Source organism: Onychostoma macrolepis, chromosome 11, assembly GCF_012432095.1.
Source record: "Onychostoma macrolepis isolate SWU-2019 chromosome 11, ASM1243209v1, whole genome shotgun sequence".
Classification (NCBI taxonomy): domain Eukaryota; kingdom Metazoa; phylum Chordata; class Actinopteri; order Cypriniformes; family Cyprinidae; genus Onychostoma; species Onychostoma macrolepis.
Window position 1 is genome coordinate 22,722,535 of NC_081165.1, and position 27,660 is coordinate 22,750,194.

Consider the following 27,660-nt stretch of genomic DNA (forward strand, 5'->3'; position numbering starts at 1 on the left):
ATAAAAATACCATAATATATTCCTGTTGGTGTTGTCAATCTGGCAACCTGCGGGTGCGTTAAGTCTGAGGAGGAGGGGACGGGTGAAAAAAACCCTCTCCAATATTTTGAATTTGGACTGCAATCCTACATACAGCACCTTTATGCCTGGCTCACACTACAGGATTTTTTGCCCGATTTCCCCCTCCAGAGAGTCGGAGGGAAAATCTTGTCGAGCACCTCGATCGGTCCCGATGTTCGGCGCGGATTATCTGGTAATGTGAGGCGTTCACAGATAGAACTTTGCACCTCCCGATCCTCTAGCAGACAAATCAGGGCCGCCCCGATCATATCAAACATGTTTGATATTTAGGATTCAAATCGGGGTGATGACGGCTATATGATTACGTCAGCACTTATAACAGCCAATGTGCGACTGCAAAACAGCTGCTGAACGGCTCCGTTGAATAGTGGAGACAGAGGAAACTGCTTCTTGAAGTTTTGTAGTAACACGATTGCCTGTATAATATGTCGAACATGTATCACAACCGATAAGGAGAAAGAGAAGCGCTGGGGTGAAATCGCCTCAGTTTTGAACAGAGTGAAAGCTGCTAGCACGCTAGCTAACATATGTAAACAATTGCTGACAAGCTGCTGTGTGAGATCACGTGAGGCGCTCCCTCTGGCATGATAATCTTAATAATATCTTGTAGTGTGTGATGCGCCACGAATTTCAAATTTTGTAGTGTGTGCATGTTTAAGATTTGAGGGAAGATAATCTGCAAAGATTCTCCTTATGTGTGTGCTGCAACCAGATTTCATAATCGGTTAGGATTTTAAAACTCCTGTAGTATGAGCCCGGCTTTAAAGGCTGATTTATACTCGACGTGTCCGCAAGTTTGCTTGGGTGCGTGTGGCAAATATGACATCATCGCGGTGTTGGCGGAAGTTCGCTTTGAGTGTGCAAGACTCAAGGTGCTAATGCTGCGTTCACGCCATATCGTAATTACCGTAATTCCGAGATGACAACACGTGACGTTCAACTCGGGGCTGTTCAAGTCCTCCAATTGGGGATTATCTGTTTCTATAGCGACAGTCAACAAAATGAGCCCGCGAAAGACTGTTGAGAACAACAACAAAATAACAGTACGAACACGGTATGTTTTTTATAGTACATTATAGTATCTATATACATGCATCTATTTTCCTCTTTTTTTAGAGCAGTAATATAGCTTTCTTTGAAAGCGCCGGCATTTTTCTCTGGTTCCGCGTTAGGTGTAGAGGTCACGTGGTACAAGCCGTAGCTTTCAGAAAGCTCCCAGTTCACAAGTCGTAATTACGAGTTCTGCGAGGACGTGAACGCTTTTTACAAGTTGGTATCTCGTAATTATGGTTATTACGATATGGCGTGAACGCAGCATAAGCCCTACCTTCCTGTTTTCTGTAAGGACCTTAAATCCTACCTGGACACTCTTCTTACATTCAACAATTCCAAAGCCCTTAAAACTGTCGCATTTTCATAATATTTTCTTGATTTTGTAACTAATAACTGTATTCTCAACTGCACTCAACCCTGGCATTGTTAATTGTTTATTTTTTGTATGTTCTTTATGGCAATTATTAAAAAAAAAAGAAAAAAAAAAAAGAAAAATGAAATGAAAAATTCATTTCGCGTGGCGGTGTGCATGACATTTTTTGCATGACCTTAAATCCTACCTGGACACTCTTCTTACATTCAACAATTCCAAAGCCCTTAAAACTGTCTCATTTTCATAATATTTTCTTGATTTTGTAACTAATAACTGTATTCTCAACTGCACTCAACCCTGGCATTGTTAATTGTTTATTTTTTGTACGTTCTTTATGGCAATTATTAAAAAAAAAAAAAATGAAAAATGAAATGAAAAATTAAAAATTCATTTCGCGTGGCGGTGTGCATGACATTTTTTGTAACTTTCCGCGCGGATCTGCTTCCGAAGATGCACGAGTTCAAAGTGACTCTAGCCGAACATGCACGTCTGTGCCAGCATTTGTGTGAAACAGAAGCAGTTTGATGTTAAGTTCAAACTCCACCAAGTGCAACTTTTAATGCTTTGAGGGAAAACAATGCAGTTTTTTTTGCATAGTTTGTCTAAGGCTTTTTAATTGAAGTATGTTTTATTTTTATTGTATAAAGATAGAAATAGAATTCATTTAGATACTATTTATACACTATTTGCTTGAAGATGTCTTGTGTTTGATACGAAATAAACACAATCTTAAGATTATTTTAATCAGTTTGTACATAAAGAAATGATTAATTCATCAACTCATTCATCACGCGAGAAATCTTGCAAATGACGACTTCTCACCGAGCCCAAATAAAAATGAAAACTTGTGGTATTGATAAGCAAAACTTGACTTTGGCGTTCATGTGATACGCACGTGTTTGTCGTGCATATAATGCGCAGTTTTCGCATATGACACGCATCTACCCCACAACCCTAATCCTACCCATCGTGTAGGACAGGGGTGCCCAATGCTGCTCCTGGCGATCGACTGTCCTGCAAAGTTCAGCTCCAACTCTAATCAAACACACCTAAAGCAACTAATTAAGGTCTTCAGGATCGCTTGAAAATTAAAGGCAGGTGTGTTTGAGTCGGAACTGAACTTTGCAGGACAGTCGATCGCCAGGAGCAGGATTGGGCACCCCTGGCGTAGGATATACACATCAAAGTCCATTTTTGCGTATCAATACCATGAATTTTTATTTTTATTTGGAATACTATTTATACGCACTTTCATGAGATCGGGTTGTCTCACCGGTGATTCCCCATGGTTTTAGAGGACAATTACTCCTCGTTGCCCCCTACTGTTTCAAAGAATAGTACAACGGCGAATGCGACAAATATAATAGCCTCGTCCGTTTGGGAAGGTGCGTGTGCAGTCAGCAGGGGCTCGCGAAGCGGAGCCAGGCGAAAGTATAAAAGCAACAATTGTACCACTGGCCAACACATAATATAATTAATTGTGCAGAAGTGCTTAAGTCCAACTAAGGATATACTGAAGTATATTTGATTGCGCTTAAGTGGAACTATTGCAAGTAGTACACAGGTACAGGTACTCTTTAAATATCTTGCATTTAAAGACCAATATTATTTAAAGTTCATACAATCCTCATCAATACTAACATTAAAACACGTTTTAGGCTTAATATTAAGAAAAATGCATTGTGCACAAGTAGTACTCCAAATAAAGTTAAATTATAATTTTATATCAGTAAGTCTCAAGTGATATGTACCAAATAAATGTATTTTAAATATATATATATAAACATCCTTGTTTCACTATGCACATAGAAATTTGGCTGATCCTTGACACTATCCTGTTGATGTATAAAAAATAATGTAGCAAATTATAATAATTAAAATTTTATTTTTCAACAAATGTTTTGTTAATGATTTTCATCTTAAAATTAATCAAATTGCTTAAAATAATTAAATCAGAAGTTTTTCAGTTACTAAAGAATATGTGAAAGCAATGACATTTTGGGCAAATGATCAATAGCTGGCTGTCTAAAATTTGTTGACATTGTTAGATTCAATAGAATTTATTAATTAACATTACTTTTTTAATTTATTAAGTTAAAGACTAATGAAACATTCATATTTAAATTATGATATTAGATACATCATATAATAAAATACATTTATTGTTAGTCATTTAAAGCCATATGTCATATAAAGTTATTACTACTCCCTCAATCGGTGCTTTCAGAATCTGCTTATTTTTCATTTTTCTGTATTTTTAAAATGATAATTTTAATGACACTGTATTTATTGAAAAGGTGTTTTTGTCAAATAAACATAAGGTTAACTTTTGTTGAAGTGATTATTTTGAACACCTGTATACTTGTAAAATGACTGTTACTTGTATACTTGTATTATGCTTGTATACCTATTAAATAAAACACACACACACACACGCACACACATATGCTGTGCATTATGCTTTTATGTGTCTGCCTCTTGAAAACATTTTCCCCATCTGTGGATGATAGGGGTGCAGAAAATGGATTTCTGATTTGCAAGACTATGTTCACGCACCTCTGTTTTAGGGAACTCTGAGTATGTGAACTCCACTGTGGGGACAGCAAGTTGACTGGAGAAAAAGATCAAATCTCCAGGTGTCTGCAGTGAGCTGACATTCGGACCAGGACAACCACCTCCTCTGCTGCAGCTCATCAAATGTCTCTGAAAGAAAAACACATGATGACAATTTGTGAAAATATACACCAATCTACAATGCTGGTCAAGGCTATGCTTCTCTCTATTGAACAGAATAACGTGATTAGACCTTCTACAATGATCTTAACAGATTAATACAGTAATGATATGTGGGGAATGCATTTAAGTAAGGAGCTTTTATTAATATTTTCTCATATTTTGACATATTTTGAGAGATATGTTGAAGGATGAATATGAAAAGTGAATAATGAAATGGGTTCATGTGTCATGAGATGGCCGAGAGAGCTCAACGAGTTGCAACTTCAGAAAACACATGCAAATAGAAAAGGCACCAGCAAATCAAGAAAGTTGATGAAGTTGTTTTCTTAATTTGCAGGTGTTTTTTTCTATTTGCAACGCGCTGAGCTCTCTCGGCCACCGTATGTTTAAGTATTTCTAATACGTGATGTTCATGAAATATGTGCATTACTACTTTCTAAATATGTTTTTTATTTATTTATTTATTTTTATTGAATAGCTCAGCATCCCACCTGCAGGATTATCCTTGTTTTCAAGAAAATTCACTTCTTGCCATTTAGAGTTCATTAAAGTTTATATAATGTGTAGCTTTTCTCCACACAACAATAATAATATGCTTTTAAATCTAATTTGTAGTTGCATATAATGCACATCACTAAAGCCCTGCCTAAACCCTAAACTGCTATTGATTTCTCATTGAGTGGTGGTTTAGGATTAATCTGTTTTGGTTGAAACTGGCCCTCGGCTGTTTAATAACCTAAAGGTTTATCTGCATTGATCACAAAACTGCTGCTAAATGAACAGATTCTGTTATACAGCAACTGACATGAGCAATAATATATATTACTGTTTGTCAACATATACAGAAATACATGCAGCTACGTAAACCTCAAACAAGCGCAAACGATGACTGGCAGGGCCAAAATCAATGTAAATCTATACAAACATTGTTTGAAAGCATACCGCAAGAAGAAAATACAGATTGCTATGTTACAATCAACTGTGACCAACAACAGTCATCAGAATAATTCATATCAGACAAGCCGTGAAAAACAAGCATAACAAAACAACTGCAGCTGGCAACTTCTTTTTGTGTACACTGTTTTTATATATATATATATATATACACATGTATACACACACACACACACACACACATATACAATTTTTTCTTCCCCTCTGTAACTTTTGCTGAAACAAAGAGGCCAGACTTCTTGGGTTCTAGGTGTAGAAGTGAGAAGAGATTTTTCAAAGACTTAGAGTAAAATATTTCTGATTAATCTTTGAATACAAAAATGGAAGTTACCTAAAATATTAATAAATATTTTAAATACTTAAAATAAAAATGAATAACATTTGACTTATAAATGTATGCATTTACTTTATTAATTTCTTATATATATATATATATATATATATATGATTATCTGATTTTAAAAATAATATATGTTACTGTTATCCTAAAGAGTTATTTCTAACTTTAAAACTTTACCATTTTTACTAACTTTACCAAAACGTTACCAATTTTTAGGCCATTAGACAAAACATTTTAGTGCACTACTATTTTATGCAGCACTGTCATATTTTGTCCATCTGGGGAAATTAGTTCAGGCATTAGTGTTTATTCATGTTTATACACATTCGGTAAGTTACTGTAATGTGATTTTCATTCTCTCTGATTGATATTATACTCTGATTGAATTATGTTGATGAAGAGCTTTCCTCATCAGATAGCTTGCATCATTAAAATGCAACCAACCAAAAACAGAACAAAAAATATATATACTCGCAATAAACAAAAGGACCAATTTACTTAAGCAATCAAATAATGTAACAATAGGTCAAAGAAAAGAAAATCTCTCTGTATTCAAACAATGTAGGGAATTCATTGTTAAATTAGTATTTTTATTTATTTATTTATTTATTGGTGGATTTTATTTCTATCAAGCTTGCAATCATACTTTTATAATATAAACTTTATAATTATTTAAATTAGTTGCATGCTCTTGTAAATAACTGTAAAGGGAGTTATAATATCTAACAATTATTCATATTCATAAACTTTAGTCTACCTCAATGTAAATGTGGTTTAATTTGACTAAGCAAAAGTGTTGTTTTTTTTGTTTGTTTTTTTAATTTCTATTTATAAATGATATAGGCCACAGGAACTGAAAAGTAAGGGAGGGGGCACGTAATAAACTGCATTATCAGCTTGACTCATTAATATTAATTATGTGACATGATGATTTGCAAAAGAGTCATATATGCCCCAGAGACAGTATATAACACATATTCTCCCTTGTGTGTCTATTCTTGCACTGTGCATGGATTACTGTAACATTCGTGCTTCATTCTGAAAAAAAGTGAAGTCCTTCATCTTCATAGGCAGCAAAAGCCATTAAAGTCAAAATTAGCCACAAATTCCTGAGGTAAAATGTGACAGCAGAAACAGCTTGGGAGCGGCAAGAAAGAGGGTGAATAGGTAATTTCTGCACAGCAATTCTTTTTCCCCGTGAGGAGAATCAATATTTAATTTCTCTGTCTGCAATGATAACGAGATGGCAAAATCATTGTTTATATATTTGAGCTTGAATAGACCTGTGGGTAGTGAGGAGAGAGAGAGAGTTGCACTGGCAGACAGCCACAGCAAATGAAGCTGCTCGTCCACTCAGCTGATGGGAAGCAAACAGCACTGCCTGCTAAAGACCATTAGCAAATGAGCAGACTTTTACCATGCCATTGTGATCACTGTGATCCATTGACTGACAACTTCCACATCTAAACACACATAATCACAGGCAGCCAAAGGAAAGGTGAACAATAATTTGGGAAGGACAATCAGTGGCATAAACAGCGTCTCTTTAACTACAGGCACCTGTCCTGGGGGCTGAATTAGTTGAATTTGTTGTATGTTGTCATAAACAATAATTGTAAATGCAGTTACCATAGCTAACAATGATTCTTATTCATACACCAGCTTTAGTTTATCTCAACATAAATGTTGTTAATTTGCCTGACTATACAAAGCAGTCATTTATTTTCCTTTCAGAAATGATTTGGGCCACAGGATCTAAAAAGCATGCTGGGAGTTGACTTTTTATTTTTATTTTTTAGATTAAAACTAACAGATTTTATATAAACTTTTGTTATGTTTAGGCACATAAACAAATGAATGAATGAATGAATTGACATGCCTTCATCTTTTAGTTTAAGCCGCTGCTTTATATTTTATATATCTATACATCTATCTATACATCTATCTATGTATCTATCTATATCTACTGTATATATATATATCTATATCTATCTATCTATCTATCTATCTATCCATATATATATATATATATATATATATATATATATATATATATACAGTATATATATATATATATATATATTAGTGCTGTCAAATGATTAATCGCAATTATTCGCAAAAGTTTTTGTTTACATAATACACGTATGCATGCTGTGTATATTTATTATGTATATATAAATAAACATGCATGTATATATTTCAGAAAAATATGTTGTTCATATATTAAATATATTTATTTATAATATAAATTATATGAATATAAATATAAACATGTAAATACATGTAAATATTTTCAAAAATTGGGATCAGTAAGATTTTTAGTAAAAGAAAGTAAGAAAAACTTCCCAGGTTACATATGTAACCATGGTTCCCCGAGGAATGAGGCGCAGTGCCGGAAAACGCTAGGGGAACACCTTCAGCGATATGCTCTGAATCATATGTGTAATCAGTCCAAACGATGGGCGAGACGTCACAGGCGGGGTGACGTAACGGCCAGGAAGCTTAAAAGCACGTGAGGTGCCACCGGCGTTAGCTTCTAGGAATGAAGCAATCTCTAGTAGGGATGCCGGAAGTATGGCACTGAGATGCTGCCTCTCGTTCCCTCGGGGAACCATGGTTACATACCCTTCCCTTCAGGAACTCAAGCTGCATCGGAAAACACTAGGGGAACGAGATGTCCACACAGCCAGACTTGCAAATCCCTGCCTAGTGTGGAAGGGCACAGCTATGGCAAGAGAACAGAAGAGCCAGTAGCGGTTCGCAAATCTAGGTCATAGAACCTGACGAGCGTGAGGGGAGTAGACCATCCCGCAGCATTGCAGATGTCCTGCATAGGTATATCTGCCAGAAAGGCATTGGAGGCCGCCACATTTCTAGTTGAGTGAGTCTTGACCCCCAATGATGACGTGAGATCAGAGGAATCGAGGCATCCTGATCCACCACTTAGCATAAGCTTCTCTGGCCGGAGGCCTCAGCGCATCTTGGAGGAAAAGTGTAACTAGGGGTTAGCCAGCACGTAGACCTTTAGGGTGGAAGAATTGGGCCTGCAGAAACTCCAGCACTGTACCAACCGGGCAGTTAACTGGGTCGAGCTGGCAGTCTCCACACTATGAAGTGAAGAGTCTCAACTTCAGGGCGTACAGTTTCCTCGTTGAGGGAGCTCTGGATTGGAGGCTGGTCTCAACAACCTCGGTTGAGAGACCGGAAGCTATGAGCTGTGCCCCCTCAGGGGCCACACCCACAGCTTCCACAACTCTGGGCGGGGGTGAAGGATCATGCCCTCCGCCTGTGAGAGGAGATCCCTTCTGACGGGAATCTCCCATGGAGAGCCGACGAGGAGAGAAATCAAGTCCGAGAACCATACTCGGCCTGGCCAGAACAGGGCTACTAGCAGCAGACGGACCCCGTCCTGGGAGCAGATCGATTGGGAAAAAAGGTGTACAGACTAAGCCTTGGCCAAGTCTGTACCAAGGCATCCAGCCTGGCCAAAAAAACTCTCCATATCTGCTTAACCACCTCGGGGTGAAGCATCCATTCCTCAGGCCTCGGCCCCTGCTTCGATAGGATGTCTGCTCCCATATTGAGATGCCCAGGAATGTGAGCTTCTCTCAGAGAAAGGAATTTGCCCTGGGACCACACAAGGATCTGGTGCGCCAGCCTGTAAGGGGAGTGCAAACACAGACCTCCCTGGTGGTTGATGTAAGAGACCACTGCTGTGTTGTCGGTGCGCACCAACACATGGTGATCTCTTAGGTCCGGGAGGAAGTGTTTCAGTGCTCGAAACACGGCTAGCATCTCCAGGCAATTGATGTGCCACGTGAGATGGCGACCGCTCCACATACCGCTGGCAGGGTGGCCACTCATGACTGCTCGCCAACCAGTGAGGAATGCGTCTATCGCTAGAGTTACGCGGTGACAAGGAGCTCCCAGCATCGGGCCATGAGACAAGAACCAAGGTTTCCTCCACATGTCTAAGGCACATAGGCATCGCCGCGTGACCTTGTATGCAGAGTGGGTTTCCCCTCAGGGAGAACTGTAGGGATCTCATGTACAGCAGGCCAAAGGATATCACGTTGGACGCAGCTGCCATCAGACCCAGCAGTCTCTGGAACTGCTTGACAGTGAGTGACCGGCATTCTCTCACTCTCTTGACTGCCATGAGGATCGACTCGATCCGAGCAGGGGACATACGTGCCTGCATCATGGTTGAATCCCACACCACGCCCAGATAAGTGGTTCTCTGTACTGGAGAAAGCACACTTTTCTGGCGTTAAGTCTTAACCCCAGCTCTTTCGTGTGAGTGAGAACGACATCTCGATGCCGAACCGCCATCTGCTCTGATTGAGGGGAAGAAACCGCGGGGCGGGCTTCCTAGCCCAGAGAGTGGGTGCTGTATCTGATGGGAAAGGAAGAAGACAGGGGCTCACACTTCTTCATTCCCTCCACCTGATCCATCTGCAATTCCCTCGAGCGCAGCCGGAGAAAGAGAGCCTTCGTGGAGCGAAGTGTATGCAGTGGAAGCCACTCACAATGTGGGCAGTTGGCCCCCTCGAGAGCCGACTCTGCGTGCTTCACTCCAAAGCAGACCACGCACAAACTGTGTGTATCCCCGCTCGTGATGTAGCGTGGGCAGGGAGGAACACACAATCTGTAACGTGAACTGCTTTCGCCCTTATATTTTGTCTTAGCCTCGGCTTTAGACATACTGGAGCTTTACATGTAACTTGACAAACAACAGTAAATAAGACTCACAGAACATAGATCGTGACTGACACACACACAGAGCTTTGCTGAATGACAGAAAGCTGCACCTCACATGCTTTTAAGCTTCCTGGTCGTTACGTCACCCGCCCGTGACGTCTCGCCCATCTTTTGGACTTATTACACATACAGTAGGGCAAAAAAGTATTTAGTCATCCACCAATTGTGCAAGTTCTCCCACTTAAAAAGATGAGAGAGGCCTGTAATTTTCATCATAGGTATACCTCAACTATGAGAGACAAAATGAGGGAAATTTTTTTTTAAAGAATTTATTTGCAAATTATGGTGGAAAATAAGTATTTGGTAAATAACAAAATTTCATCTCAATACTTTGTTTATATACCCTTTGTTGGCAATGACAGAGGTCAAACGTTTTCTGTAAGTCTTCACAAGGTTTTCACACACTGTTGCTGGTATTTTGGCCCATTCCTCCATGCAGATCTCCTCTAGAGCAGTAATGTTTTGGGGCTGTCGCTGGGCAACACGGACTTTCAACTCCCTCCAAAGATTTTTGATGGGGTTGAGATCAGGAGACTGGCTAGGCCACTCCAGGACCTTGAAATGCTTCTTACGAAGCCACTCCTTCGTTGCCCTGGCGGTGTGTTTTGGGATCACTGTCATGCTGAAAGACCCAGCCACGTTTCATCTTCAATGCCCTTGCTGATGGAAGGAGGTTTTCACTCAAAATCTCACAATACATGGCCCCATTCATTCTTTCGTTTACACGGATCAGTCGTCCTGGTCCCTTTGCAGAAAAACGGGCCCAAAGCATGATGTTTCCACCCCCATGCTTCACAGTAGGTATGGTGTTCTTTGGATGCAACTCAGCATTCTTTCTCCTCCAAACACGACAAGTTGAGCTTTTAACAAAAAGTTCTATTTTGGTTTCATCTGATTCTCCCAATCCTCTTCTGGATCATCCAAAGGCTCTCTAGCAAACTTCAGACAGGCCCGTACATGTACTGGCTTAAGCAGGGGGACACGTCTGGCACTGCAGGATTTGAGTCCCTGGCGGTGCAGTGTGTTACTGATGGTAGCCTTTGTTACTTTGGTCCCAGCTCTCTGCAGGTCATTCACTAGGTCCCCCCGTGTGGTTCTGGGATTTTTGCTCACAGTTCTTGTGATCATTTTGACCCCACGGGTGAGATCTTCGTGGAGCCCCAGATCGAGGGAGATTATCAGTGGTCTTGTATGTCTTCCATTTTCTAATAATTGCTCCCACAGTTGATTTCTTCACACCAAGCTGCTTACCTATTGCAGATTCAGTCTTCCCAGCCTGGTGCAGGTCTACAATTTTGTTTCTGGTGTCCTTTGACAGCTCTTTGGTCTTGACCATGGTGGAGTTTGGATTTGGACTGTTTGAGGTTGTGGACGGGTGTCTTTTATACTGATAACGAGTTCAAACAGATGCCATTAATACAGGTAACGAGTGGAGGACAGAGGAGCCTCTTAAAGAAGAAGTTACAGGTCTGTGAGAGCCAAAAATCTTGCTTGTTTGTAGGTGACCAAACTACAATGTGATTTTCTGGATTTTTTTTTTTCTCATTTTGTCTCTCATAGTTGAGGTATACCTATGATGAAAATTACAGGCCTCTCTCATCTTTTTAAGTGGGAGAACTTGCACAATTGGTGGCTGACTAAATACTTTTTTGCCCCACTGTATGTTTCAGAGCATGGTATCGCTGAAGGCGTTCTCCTAGCGTTTTCCGATGCAGCTCGAGTTCCTGCAGGGGAACTGCAATTTTGTGAAATATTATTGCAATTTAGGGTCATCATTTTTCTATTTTAATATAATTTAAAATGTAATTTATTTCTGTGACGAAGCTCTGAATTTTGAGCATCATTAATCTAGTTTTCAGTGTCACCTGATCCCTCAAAAATCATTCTAATATGCCAATTTATAATCAGTGTTGAAAACAGTTGTGCTGCTTAATATATTTTGGGACCTGTGATACTTTTTTTCAGGATTCTTTGATGAATAAAAAGTTAAAAAGTAATTTTGATCAAATATTTACATTTATATTTGGTCATTTAGTAGACACTTTTATGGAAAGCGACTTACAAATGAGGACTTACAAATAAATACAGCCATGATTGAGCATAAAAGAAAGCTTAAAAAAGAGCCTAAAAAAAAAAACGGTAACACTTTACAATAAGGTTCATTAGTTAACAACATTAGTAAACATGAACTAAGAATGAACAATACTTCTACAGCATTTATTAATCTTAATTAATGTCAATTTCGGCATTTACTAATGCATTATTAAAATCACAAGTTGTGTTTGTTAACATTAGTTAATGCACTGTGAACTAACATGAACAAACAATGAACAAATGTATTTTCATTAACTAACATTAACAAAGATTAATAAATAGTGTAATAAATGCATTGTTCATTGTTTGTTCATGTTAGTTAATACAGTAACTAATGTTAACAAATGACACCTTATTGTAAAGTGTTACCAAAAAAACATTAAAAATCTCACTGAACGACAGTGTACATATATGGATGGATGAATGGACAGATTGGGGGGAATTACTAATGTTGCTGGTCATTATTAGTGGATAAATTAAATAGTGCAAGTGTCAAAATGTGTTTTATGAGAGTTTATTGTACAAAATTGACAGGGGCCAGAGCTGTTAAAGAAATATTTGTAGAAACACCCAGAATGGCCAGATGCTTTCCTGGATGCTTCCCACTGTTCGCTGTACACCGATATTTCAGTCAAGCTGTGTGTGCTAAAACTGCTTTGGAATGAATGGAAAAATCACTGCATACAGTAAGAGGTACCTGAGATAATTCATCAATTCACATCAATTCACAGCTGAAAATGACTATTTGTATTTGAAAAAATATGCCATCAAACTAAAATTTCTTACAGCACAAAGATAAAACGACAGCGAGAATGCGGGGGAGAGAAAAAGAGAGAATGAGAAAGAAAGAGAAGGGCCGGTAAATCTGTGAACAAAACTGTTATCTCGTTCTGAATGCGCTGGAGACGGAGAATGACCTTGCATTGTGGAGATAATTTATTCTCAGAGAAGGTGACCTTTGGAAATTACATTTGCAGAGAAATGGAATTGGAACCGCTGATACATTTATAAAAAGAAGAGACAAAATGGATGAATAAGACTGAGATCATTTAAAAAAACAACAAGAAGGGTGTCACTGTGCATAATGTGAGAGGTCTGCCATCATTGTACAGATGGTGGCGCACTGGAGCCTTTTAAAATGAGAGGACAAATAAAGCTTCTTTTTTGCCTAATGCATCCATTTAAAATGAAAGAGTAATATGGAAATCATTTGTCTCCAGTGGCAGTTACATATGAAAATGTCCTTTTGAAATGTGATGCTGCGATGCTCAATAAAAAAAAAAGTTTTTCCTGTTTTACGACAACTAGTTATTAGACAGAAATTGACATTACTGCTTTCTGAATGAAATCTAGTAATTAACAGCTTTTAGCGTCTGCTCTATTTTCATGCCCATCATTCATTCCTCTAAGTGACCCATTTTTTTAAACACAGAAACATCCATTTGTCTAGTACCAAAAGACCTTAAACGTTTTCTCGTGAAATATTTGTTTAATTAAACACCTGGATACACGTGGCAAAACTTCGAGCTTGAGCTGCCAGCGGAGCGGGTTAGATTCCTGATGAAAAACAGGTTCCTGGGATAAACAAGTGTAGTGCGAGCTGAGAGAGGCTGCTAATTTGTTGCCTGTTGGCCAGCGAGAGGCTATTGATTGGGAACTAATTGATTGCCAGCTGAAGTGATAAACCATGTGCTTGTGCAGACAGCATCACTAATACAGGAAGGGAGCGCCTGAAATCACATCGTGGCCTCCAGTGTGGGAGCAAAGCTCGGCCGTTCCACACATGCTACGGTGATGAATGATCTCCAACATCTGTGATCAGGCCCTGTGCTGCACTCTTTATTGAATCGATGAGATCTCTGTGTGGTTAAGCACAAATCTAAGACGGTTAATGCAAGGAAATGATTTAATCTAGTGCTAGGCACTGCGGTGTTTCAAATGCAATGCATTTGGCTGGAAAATGGTCCACAAATTGCTACAAAACTCATTATAGAAGTAAAACATGGAATTTTTTGCCTAGTCATGATTGCAGTGAATGTAAGCAATCAAATCTCAGTGAATGCATGACTGATGTAACACAATGTAAGCGGCATTTACTACAGAAGTCAATTTATTTCATTTCATTCTGTGAGGGGAAAAAAAAAGGTCAGTTTAATGACAAGTGCTTGAAACTCTTGAAAATATAATAGACAAACAGGGCAGGAGCTCTTTTTTATTACTGTGAAATGGGCATTGAAAATTCTTACATGAAAGAAATTTTATGTTTCTGCCAGTGGAGAAGTGGGAGTGAGGAATCACAGCTGTGCTCCCAAACTACTAAAAAAGTGCTGAAATCCAAAATACACAATTAGGAATACAAAACACAAAATGTTCAGACTTCAACTACTACATTTCTGAGTACTATATCTCAGAGTTATTATTAGTTTATCAGAAGTCCCGCCCATTTAAGAGCTCAACCACTCATATAACAGATAACCTATGAAATATATACACATACATGGTTTCCACAAAAATACTAATCAGCACAACTGTTTTCAACACTAGCTATGTTTCCATCCACCTATTTCTATGCAAATTTTGGGATATTGCATTAAAAAAAAAGAAAAGCAAAAAAAAGCAAAACGGCAAGATGTGCTAAATTCTGAAAATGCCCATAAAAACATATGCGCTCAACTAATCAGTCAGATAAATTTCTTATCCGGTAAGAAAACATACATAAACACTTTTACCTAATAAATTCCTTAATGCACATCAAAAATGACAAGTGACTTTACGATGTGACAGCATAACTGGACCAACCAACGTTATTTCAAAATATAATGTATTCCTGTGTTGGCAAAGCTGCATTTTCAGCATCATTACTCTTTGGAAATCATTCCATTATATTTTTTTATATTATACACTTTAGAGTGAGACACACAACATGATGTCGTTTAACCACAAAGGAGTAATCTATCTTCCTTTCATTGAAAAACGGATACAGGAAGAGACAATTGTGGGTAACAGAATGCCCCATTTGTATTGAAAAGAGCTGGGTGACAATGAACTCACTGTTACAGAAATCTAAGACTGTATGCATAAGACGCCTTCCACCGAAGCCTGCCAAATGCTTTCACTAATGGCTTGCAATTAGCGTGTCATGGCACGCACACAAAACATGCATTATCTTGATGAAATCCCAGTGAAAAGGGTCTAATCTAGAGAATGGCGGATGATGTTATCGTGCTGGGGACCTGACCGGGCTTTTATGAAGTGTTGAGTGACAGGACCACGGCGCCACAGAATGAAGAGTTACAGCCCAACAGACTGCTGGGGGCAGCTGCGCATTCAGTCCTGCCACATGATTTCCTTGGAAGAGTCCGCCCTCAGTGGCCTTGCCTTCTGTTTGTGTCATTGGCTATACTGTCAGATTAAGTCAAGTGTGATCAGTGGCTCTTGATGCACAAGAAGGAATTCAGGTAACAGTGACAAAAGCATGCTGGGCTGCATTATCAGATGTGGGGGTTATCAAATGCATGTGAGTCTGAAAGACAATCCTTGGTTGGTTTTTACAGTATTGATCACGGGTCTGCTAAGGTCAGTAATCTATCATTCACAAGCTTGCCAAAAAATGTCAGACTGCTGTTTTCCAGCTCCTCTTATTTTGTTGTAGTTCATCACTGAGATGTTTTGCACTGAGTCTGAGGCAAAGCCAAGCTTTTTAGACCGTTTCAAAGAGAGTAAATGCTTAGAATGTTTTTCATTTTGAGAGAAAGAGTCTTTCAAAGAGTATTTCGTCTTCTTTTCGAGTCATGAAAAGAAAGACAGTGTGCACTGATAGAAGATGAAATGCAACACGTATAGGTGGCTTGACTTCCAATTCTGCAGAGGTAAAATACTGAGATAATACGGTTGGTGTGATATGTGCACAGGCAGATGATTACTCTTGAGAACAGAAATTCACATTTAGCTAGATTACGTTTTTATTACAAAAGCTTGAAAAATAAAAAAGAATGCACTTGGTGAACTCAGCGAGAAACAGCAGGCATCTACACCACAGATGCAGTCTCAGCCTCAGACGTCACGCCCACGGGCCGTTGGTTGAATGTCTGATGCATAAGGCAAACAAAATAGAAACATTTCAGGAGTTTCAAAGTTGTCATCTGATTGGTTGAATTCGATTTTTAGGAGATGCGTGTGTTGTGTTCTTTGACGGTCCGCGTGAAAACAAAGCCGTCATGATGGCAAACCAACTCATGAAAGAAAAAAGCTGTTGTATTTACAACTGTGACAACAGGATCAACTAAACACTGGATTTTTCAAAAGTACAATATGTAAGTAAGTAAATTTTAAGTAAATTTGCACAACATTCTTTAATGAATGATTTATTGGTTGCGTGCCAGTCTGTTGTTGTAGGGACATTGATTTTACATTTTCACATCCTAAACTTGAAGCAGAACAAAATGAACTGTTATTGGTTGATTTACATGTTCAATCAGAACCAATCAGAGTTAGGTGCTTCTACACCCATCATTTCCCACTGATTTTAATGATAAATTATGGGTAGGGTTAGGGATAGGGTTAGGTCTATATTTTTGGACAATAATGTTGATCCAGGATCAACAAAAGATGTTGATTTACATGTCTGTCAGACGGCCTCTTGGCCCATGAAAGGTGAGATCCAGTCCAGACCTTTTTTCGTCAGTCTGAAGGTCTGGCTACATGAGACTACTACAGATGAAGCTCTGATCAGAGACCATATATAATAGAAATTGGAACGTTCAGTACCCAATATGGCGATTCTGGTGAATTAAGTCTCAGCTTCCAAATTAAAATGCCGATCAGAAATTGGCAAAATCATCATTTGGTTTTTAGACCAGTTTGCCAACACTGCTCTTGAAGCTTCAGATATTATAGAAGCAGTTGTCCCCGCTAACAGGGGACATTCTCAGAAGTTTTTTTAAACTGGATGTTTTGAATGTTCAGTGAAAACACACAGAAAAAACTTAATAGGAACTTTGGCAAAACTTTCTTAGAACACAATTTTGTTAGCTGAGGCAACATGGTTGGAGTTGTGAAATATTGTGAGACACGCTTCCACGCTTCCACTTTTCTACTTTTTTTTTTTTTAGTTTATGATACCATCAATTAAAGTTTATGATACCATCAATTAAATTAAATTAGATATGAGCTGCACTTGCATGACTAAAAATAGCTGCCAGACTGCATTCCCAAGCATTGAAAGGACTTTGTCTCTGAAACTGCACTTGAAGAGAAATTGAAATCATGTGGAAATTGAGCATTCACCAGTTTCACAAATGCTTAGATTTTTTTACTCCATGTCCATGTGATGCACCATCCATTGTAAACTCTAGTGTGTAGGCGTTTTGACTGCACAAAAGCAAAAATAGCTTCCGATCTCAAAGCTATGCTTGGCTTTGATAAACACATTCAGACTCCTTGTATAGCAATCTTCTTTTTGGAAGAGGATTACATGTTATACTGATGTTCTCTAAACATTTCACATCTCAATACAATTGTGCTGTCAGATTTTATATAGGTCAGATTTATGTGAACTAATATGAGGTATAGCATGGGAGGGAATACAAGGTGGGCCGAAACAAATCCCAAGGTTATTACTAAGAGCATAAGATGCGATGTCCTTTATCTGTCAGAGACAACAGCATGTGCTGATATATATTGGTTAGGACACATAAATAATGAAAAAAAACTTGCCTTGATCATTATTTAGTGCAGCTCACATTAAGATCAAAGTGAAATCAGATTTAAACTTGAAAAAAATGTGTGTACATGTGAATGTGACCTATATTTTGAGCTGTCTGAAAAAAGAAGAAAAAAAATATATATGAAAGAGACTACTGCCTTTTACTTAGGTGTAAGAGATATGGATTTTTAGAGAGGATTACCTAAAGTTTAACAGGTTTTAAAATATATAATCTAGAAAAAAAAGTTACATAAGACAGTCAGCTGTTTGTCATCACAATAATCCACAAGTAATTCACATGACTTTAGTCGATCAATTAAAGCTTTGTGAAGCAATAAAACTGCATGTCTGTAGGAAACAAATCCATTATTAAGGCATTTTAACTGTAAACTGTCACTTCTGGCCAAAGTACAAGTCCATTGGTGAGCAAGTGATGTAATGGTGATGTAAATTGTCATTCTTCAATTATTCCTTTAATCCTGTTAAAATACATAAATTGGTACATTAGGCAAATTTTAAAAGGTGGTTAAAAATATCAAATTTAACTTCAAGTTAGTATATTCTTTTCGAAAATAAATACTTTCTGAAATTACTGGCATAACAAAAGCATTTTCAGTTTTTAAGGTACTGCATAACAGGATTGACCCACTGTGTTTAATGAATTGATCCATTCAGTGAAATTCGGGATGGTCAAATAAACATGCTTCCTTCCAAATCAAATTACACCATTCCACGTCACGTCAAAACTCACAGGTTTTCCCACTCAAAACATTATACCTCATCGTTTGCTCTTCTCCCTGTGTAATTTCAGTTTTAAATAGACAGACACGCACATGTTCCTACAACAATGCCCAATTAAACAATAAAAAGTCTCTCAATTTACTTTGTGTTTTGCTCTGTAATCCCAACAGAAGTACTTCCTTTATTATAATTGGTTCCAGAGCACCCATTCAAAACATCACCGCAGTACCATCTCTATTCCAAAGACAGCTGCAAAGCAAGATAAGTGGAAAGTATTGCTTCCATACCTCTAACATGATTTATAGTGTTGTTACAACGTCTCAAAATATTGAAAGTGTTGTGGATACCTGATGCCTGCAAGAGAACGTCTTCGAAAGATAAATTGCACAATTGCAGCAATCCAAGATGACTGGAAAAACTGCATGTACAATTAGAGGCAAGAGGTCACATAACAAAGTAAGCGCTGGCGAGAGATTTTAATGCCACCAAGGGACAAACTGATGGCTGAAATGAAAAACCTCACATGTGATGCATCTGGTTAATAATATAGCATTGGGACACTGACATAAAGGACTGTGATATTGATTTAAGCAGAATAAAAGAATAACAATCACTTCATAAAAACAAAAATGAACCTTTCTTTTATCGCACCTGACAATTGGAAGTCATTCATCCAAGTCATCCTCAAACAGTCCCTGTGCATCTTTGATTGGATGGTATTCCATTCAATTAGCATGCTAATGAGGGCATCTTGTGTCTCATTGCGTCGAAGGCTCTGACAGGACAACAGCAATTAGCATAAGCCATTATCAGTTTACTGAGAGACAGAGACTGATTGGTGGAGGGGAGGCATAGGGCCACGGAGCTGGACTTTTAGACAATGAAAAGTGCTGATGCTAAACGGTTTTCCTCCTTATTGTGATCACACTACAAGACAGCAGGTAGAATTTGCATATCGGATAAACAAGAGGTTGTGCATTCACATTCAAGGTGATTTTATTTTATTTTTATTTTCTGGACATTTAAGTTTTGTTTATCAAAACGGTCATTTATCTCAAACTTCCAAAGAGACCTTGAATAGCATCTTGATCGAGCTGAATGAACTATGACTATGACTATGACTATGACTAATTATCAGTTCAAATAATTCAAAGCATTCAAAGACATTTCAGATTCATCTCAATGAAAGTACTTTATGTGAGTGTGTTGAGTTCACTGAAACTAAAAACAGAACTATGCTACAATAAATCAATGGAATCAGTGAATGGCCCACATATTTTTGCTACTTTAAAATTATTCTTTCATGAGTTTTTAAGAACCACTTCAACAATTCATGCAGAGCGAATCTGAAAACACTATTGAGCCCAAACCTGTGACTCAGAAGGTATGCCAATGAAATGCACAAAACATTTGCAAAAAGTATTTGCAGGCCTGGTTTGCGTTCCACAAATTAAAGAAGCTAAACTGAGATCTGTGTAAGCTATAAAAAAATAAAATACAATTGTGTACGATGCATATTTTTGTAGTACGTACTTGAGCAAAAGTACAGAAACAGTAACAAAATATTACTCCAGTAAAAGTAAAAGCACTTTTCCTTTAATTTTTACCTAAGCAAATGTACTTGATTTTTAATCTACTTTAGTGAAAATATTGGTAACACTAGAATGTTAGCCATTTATTAGTACTAATTAAGCACATATTAATGCCTTATTCTACATCCCTACTCCTACCCAATACCTAAACTTAACAACTACCGCACTAACTATTAATAAGCAGCGAATTAGGAATTTATTGAGGAAAAAGTCGTAGTTAATAGTGAGTAAGTGTTCTATATTCTAAAGTGTTACCAAAATATTTTTATTATTAATATTTTACTATAGTAAAACATCAGTGTAGGTTACTGATAATTTTCAAATTTAGTGACATATTTTACAAAAATATAATATAAATATATAACTAGTTTTATAACGTTTGAAACTGCTACGTCAGCAGGGAAGATGCATGAGCATTCATGTGCACTATTTTTAAACATGATTTATACTTTTTACCTGAAGTATCCACATTGTGTATTGGGTCTTGAAGCATTTTTAAATAAAATATAGTGGCGTAAAAGGTATAAGCATAAACAATAAAAATGAATTAATATGAATGTAAAAACATTTTTTTTTTTTTTTGGAACAAGTGGAAATGTTCTAAATATGCTCCAGCTCTTCTTTTGTTAAATTTATGACAAATAACCCAAAGCCTGCCATTTCATAAGAAAGGAGCTATAAGCACATATATGCACACAATTCCAGCTGCTTTTCAAACAGGTGCTTAGTGTTATGTAAAGCATACCGAAGCCATATTGCAAAGCTTCATCCTGAGTCCTCTCTGCTTATTCACATCAGATCACAGTCTCATCAATTCCTTTTTCCCCAGTGAACTACTTTACAAATATTATGGCCAGATGATAAGGGAAATAATTATTCCACTGAACTCATGCCATTTCTTTCTTGCAGGAAGTTTTGCAGGAGAGATTTCGATAGTGGCAGCGGTGCAGATAGAGCTTACTTTATTAGGTCGAAATGTCACAGGTGGACTGGCATTTAGGTTAATGAAGAAAATTATTGTCTGGTTTAAAATAATAGGGCATGCTGTCATTGGATCAGGGCCTCTGACCTACAGCAGGCTATACAAAGCAGCTGATACATTGGCAATATTTAAATGTATTAACCTTTTCTGTTGCTCTATTCACATCTGGTACAATTACCTGATGCTAAAGAGGCTGTCAGTATGAGTTAAAACTCACTGAAGTTGCCTTAAAGTTACACAGAGTTAATAAGCAAGACGATACTAAGGTTTTTAAAGAGTTTAGTCATAATTTTTGACAAACTACAATACATTCACACAAACCTTAAATGAACCTGTCAGAATGAGTAAGACGCTCCATATATCTGGATACTTGAGCAGAACACAAGAGCTATATTAAGGTTAGATACGTTAGATGAGTTATATCTCACTTTATTGGAAATGCCATCTGAATGCATAACTCAGACTCAGTTTTCACTGTAAATGAGATGCAGCAGAGAGGTTTTATGCAAGAAGTTGGGTGCACGCTGTTCAAATACCAAGACCTTGTTGAGTTCATTTACAGTCTAGGATAACTGTCAAATCTGCATTCAAATTCAAATTCCCCTTAACTTTAAAGTGTACAGTCAATCACATGCCACTTTACATTTAAACAAAATAAGATGGTGCCCTTTGCCAAGACAATTTCTTTTTCTTTCCTACTACAAACATAATAACCAAAATAATTGTATTTGCACTAAAAATAGCAGACAGCAAGAAGAAAATAAGGTGATATTACATGTAAACAAGAGGTTCTCAAAAATAGACTGCACATACACATTCTAGCAATACTGCCAGATTATATTTTTCTTTGACCATAACAATTGAACTAAGTAAGTAACTAAGCCTTATATCTTTTTTGGGGAGTCTAGGCCACATGTGCAGATTTTTAGTAAAAGGGGATGTAAAGCCTTATAAATAAATAAAAACATACATACATACATAGCTTACATACATATATATGAACAAACAAACATACAAACAACCCACCCTAAGTACTTTTTGGGGAGTCTAGGCCATGTGCACATATTTGTAGTAAAGGGGTTATGCAAAGCAATAAAAAAGAGAGAAAAGACAGACAGACAAACAAACAAGCAAAAATAAACAAAAAATAAATACAAACAAATAAACAAACATACAAATAACTGACCCAATATCTCTTGAGGGAGTCTAGGCCATGTGCACATATTTGTAGTAAAGGGGTTATGTGAAGCAACTAAAAATCAGACAAACAAACAAACAAACAAACAAACAAACAAACAAACAAATAAGTAAATGAATACAAACAAACAAACATATAAACAACCGACCCTATGTCTTTTTAGGAAATATGTGCACATATTTGTAGTGAAGAGGTTGTGTGAAGCAATTAAAATGTAGTGAGATGCAAAGCAATAAAAAATAAAAACAAAAAAAGTAACAAATATTCTGTTTTTTGTTTTTTTGGGGAGTCTAGGCCATGTGTACAGATTTGTTGTAGTGCAAGTCTGAAAGAGAGGAAGGCAAAACAGCTACAGCAAGACACAACATCAGCCATTAATGATAATGATGGGTAGGGTTTTCTGTAAGCTTTCCGCAAGTCTTCTGTAGCATTTGCATCTACTCTATTTAAAGTTCTATTTGCATGTATCTTGTCCAAGTGGATATAAATAAATATTTATAAAGTACCTTTTGGGTTTCAGTTGCCAGTTGCTGAAGGGAAGGTGACATTATGGCCTGCAGGGATCCAGGGGCTCTGACGGGACTGTGCAGGCTGACATAAGCCACTGCCCTGCTCTGAAGAACCACTGCATTCTCCTGTACAGACACACAGAACACAGCCGTCTGCTGCCAACTGATGATATGTCAGAGCCTTGACAGATATTTTGGCATAAAAGCTTGAGTAACCCCCAATGAGACAGTACAATTTTGTGAAATGAGCATTGTGAATAATACAAACCATTACTGTCTTTCTCATACTCAAAACCCATCATTTTATTGTGACATCATTAGGGGCTTCCTCGGATTAATGGTGACGTTTGCATTGTACTGATTAGAATAAACTCTTTTGCCGAACAGAATAATTTCATTAACACTCCAAAATCATCCATCTGTCTGATTGAATCTTCATGGCTTGCTGATCATGTTAGCAAGCTTTTGTACGGCTGCTCAAGGCTAATCTGTACTATTTTTGTTTTTCCTCCATCGCTTTACTTGTCAAACTGAGGAAGCGAAAAAGGAAAGTTATTTTGACCTACTACTAAACTCAACTTTGGGGTCATGACCCAGGTATCATTGCCAGATATTTATCTATAAAATATGCAGCTTATATATGTAAACTGTAGGCTATAATGTGACCCGGATGTCGTGTAGGAGTCATAAAGTGCACATGCTCATTTGTCTTGTTCCTACATGATTTTCTGTACTGAGGCGATGTGATAACAGGCTGATATCCATCTTGAACTTTGTTTAAGAATGTTTAAGTAAGAAATAACTTCAAAAACAAACTTGTACATGCAATTCACTACAGTGTCTAGCTAAAATTAACACTAGAGACAGTAAAACATCAATAACCTTTATTTACATTTCATACAAATTCTGATTGCAGGGGAATATTATTGATTAGAAAATACTAATTTTGCATGCTTCCTTGCACATTTAACGCTTTTACCTCAAAACACTTTTTGCATCATACAACCAGCTCCCTATACAAAGGTTTGTTGGCATAGTAAACTTGCTTAGAAGCTCACCCGGTAAAGCACTAACCTTTTAGGCCACTCACCAGACATTTGATTTGCTAACTGTGATACCTGCAGCAACCAACATAAAACACTGACAGATTCATGTTTGTTAGTTTTGGATAAAACCAAATGTGCTTTTAGCATCACTCGTTGGACATTTCACCTCGAAGGTTTTGTAAAATGTACAAGAAATGTAATATTATTTAGCAGAAATGTCACCACAGGCACGTTTTACCAATGAGCCTGGAATGGAATAGTCAAATATTACCTTCCCCCACTCAAAGGAGCCGATGTTGCCAAGTGAGGTTCCCCCCCAGGAGCAGAAGACGATGGTGCGGTCGGGCTGCCAGCCCGCACGGGTTTGAGCCGTCATGGAGGCGATGATCTGAGTCATGACTGCAGAGCCTTTCCCCCAGTCCGCCAACGCGCCCTCGTACCAGCTGCCATGACGACTGCCAACCAGTACATATCGATCTACAAGGGGAAACAGAGCAGGAACACTTACACACAAAACAAGAAACAAACAAACGCTCACACACCAACAAATATGTTCATGCAAGCGGAGAGTCAATCAACTACTACCGTATGAAAACTAGGAGGATCGTTTTCTTTTTTCAATTCATATTTTAAATAGATTTCCTGCCATCTGGAACCTAATATTACATTTAGAATAAATTAAATACACATTTTAACAGAAACCTGTTAATTCGCTAACTTTACCACACTGTAAAAAGAATGTAGTAATACTCAATTAAGTTGCATTTTCTACCTAATCTAACTCATTACATTTTCTAACTCATTACATTGAGTTTTGCTAGTGTAACCTAACGTAATTGTGTTGATTAAGTGAAGTTAAACATAAAACCATAAAACCAATTAAAATATTGGGGAAAATGTACAGTAGTAAAAAGTAAAAAGCTTGAATTATGAAAACTTATGGATAAAATAATAATTATTATTAACAAAGTAATATATATACTGTACTGTACATATATATATATATATATATATATATATATATATATACACACACACACACACACACATTATTTAGCAAGGAAGCATTAAATTAATCAAAAGTGACAGTAAATATGTTTATAATGTGTAGTATTTATATTTATACACAAGATTTATATTTCAAATAAATGCTGTAAAAAAGTATAACGATTTCCACAAAAAAATTAACCAGCTGTTTTCAGCATTGATAATAATAATAATAATAATGATAACGGTTTCTTGATCAAGTCAGCATATTAGAATAATTTTTGTAGAATGGCTGCTGAAAAGTCAGCTTTGTGATTGCAGAAACTAATTACATTTTAAAATATATTAAATTAGAACAGTTATTTTAAAAGATAATAATCTTTACAATATTACTCTTTTTATTACTAAGTAATAAAATCTGTGTCCATTGTACACACATACTCTATGAGTTACACTTTCTCTAGGTTTGCACACACTCTGTCTTCACGTACACCAACACACAGACCAGAAAAGAAACAATTTCTCATGCAATTAGCCGCGGGCTATAAACGGCACTGGGCCACCTCTGACTGACAGCTAGTGAAGGTAGAAACAGACTCATCGAGCTGACAAGAACAAAAAACTAAGGAATATTGTAACCCACCTGTACTCAGGAGTACCGCTGCGGTCTTAAGGGAGGTTATTAAAATGATATCAAAATGATAAATAAACAAGACAGTCTGCCAGATAAAGGTAAACGTTATAAAAAGACAAAAGTCAAGGAGAAGAACGCCTCTGCATGATTTGTGATATGTAATTAGTGACTGGGCGACCAATTATGACAGGAAAAGAGTGCCGTAAATCTGGAAAGTAAATCACGGAGGGCTTAAATGCATAGACACAGTGACTTTTACAGTCATAGGGGCGGGGGTGAAAGATTAAACGCTTTCATTACATCAGACGTACGATTAAATCATCCTGAAGGTGAAAATAGTGGTCCGTAATTAAAAGCCTATTTTCGGCAGCCAAGTGACCTGCATTTGGACAGTGGCGGCAGACGTTGTTTTAAGAGATTAGTTTGTCATAGCGCTGGGAGGAAAAAGGGGCTCAGGTTTGGCTTTATTCGCCCCCTGGACTCACGCTTTTTCAGCGGATGAAGGAAAGAATGCTTAGATTGCACTCTTGTTTCGCTCTGCTATCACGAATACAATAAAACACTGCGACAAAACACTGTGTCTTTGTTATGTCAGACCAAAGAGTGCAGCGGTTTAGGACCGTGCCTGGGACACGCTGGGAATATCACGCAGTTAAAATGAGAATGATTTGTTATTTAAATGAAATAATCTTGCATTAACTATGACAAAAAAGCCCTTTGGGTTTGTAAAATGATAATTTGGGTTACGAAAGCACTGTCTTGGTTTTGTGCTGACCTACCTGGATTGGTTTTGCCTTTGAGATATCCAATAACATTGTGCACAGTCTTGAAGGATGCCTGGTTTTCAATGGTGAGATTTATGATTTTTCTTGCTGAGGAACAAACAGAAATTCCAAACGAATTAGTCAGGGTTATGGGACATTGACTGATCCAAAAGTTCAAATCCAGCTACAAGAAAAAAAGGAAAAGAGGTTGAGTTTTCAATCAATCAAAAAGAACAGGAAAGGACCATTTTTAAAATACATTGGTACTAAATCCAACAATACATATATTTATATAATTTTAAAATGTATATAATTAATGGAAGTACTATTTAATATTTAACAACAACAACAAAAAATAAAAATTATTCAATTATTCAAATAATTTTTTCAGAATTTCAAATAAATTAATAAATGATTCTTCTTATTAACAGTATTAATAAACTTCAATTATTTAAATTATCTAAATTTCACACATTTTTAAACAAAAATTCAAATATTACAACTGCAACTAAATTGTCAAAAACAATTTATTAGATGTAAAAAATATTAGATGTATCTATGTGTAGATAGATAGATATATAGATAGACAGATAGATAGATAGATAGATTTTGTCATACATAAGTCTCAGTGTAGACTGTTAGGTTAGGTTTAGGGTAAGTAGAATAAGTTGACATATACTTGCAAAGATTCTTATAGTCAGTATGTTGTATGTTGTGGACCCATCAAAATAAAGTGTTAGAAGATATTAAGCTGACAGTCTATGACTGCTAGTTGACATATAGTTGCAAAGTTGTTTACTGTTAGTAGAATGTCTAAAGTGGACTATTAAAATAAAGTTCACTAAGTAACTGCCCATTTTTTGATCTAATGGCATCTGTTTTAATTAATCATTATTCGTTACTATTTGAATTACCCCCTTTTTTCCCCCCTGTGTTGCTCTTTCTTTTTTTTTTTTTTTTAACTAACCATTTAGATACAGATAAGTCTTATTCTACAGTACATTGATGTGATCACTGATCATATTGCCCAGACTAAGCTTTCCGTTGACTTTGGGCCCTGACTTTCCATTTGGAATATCACTTACAAATTTTTGTCACATCCTTCCCTGTT

The 27,660-nt window shown here is 37.2% G+C and overlaps 1 protein-coding gene across 2 annotated transcripts in view; it reads right to left on the reverse strand.

Annotated features, from left to right (window-relative positions):
• Positions 1-27,660, reverse strand: part of LOC131549832 (inactive N-acetylated-alpha-linked acidic dipeptidase-like protein 2) — a 271,029-nt gene that overhangs the window by 60,980 nt on the left and 182,389 nt on the right. For both annotated transcript variants that reach the window (XM_058792346.1, XM_058792347.1), the window contains exons 7-10: positions 26,565-26,657; positions 24,436-24,641; positions 23,116-23,244; positions 4,064-4,210 (exon numbers count right to left, since the gene is read on the reverse strand). In XM_058792346.1, the coding sequence (XP_058648329.1) occupies positions 4,064-4,210; positions 23,116-23,244; positions 24,436-24,641; positions 26,565-26,657 (575 nt within the window). The remainder of the gene's footprint in view (positions 1-4,063; positions 4,211-23,115; positions 23,245-24,435; positions 24,642-26,564; positions 26,658-27,660) is intronic.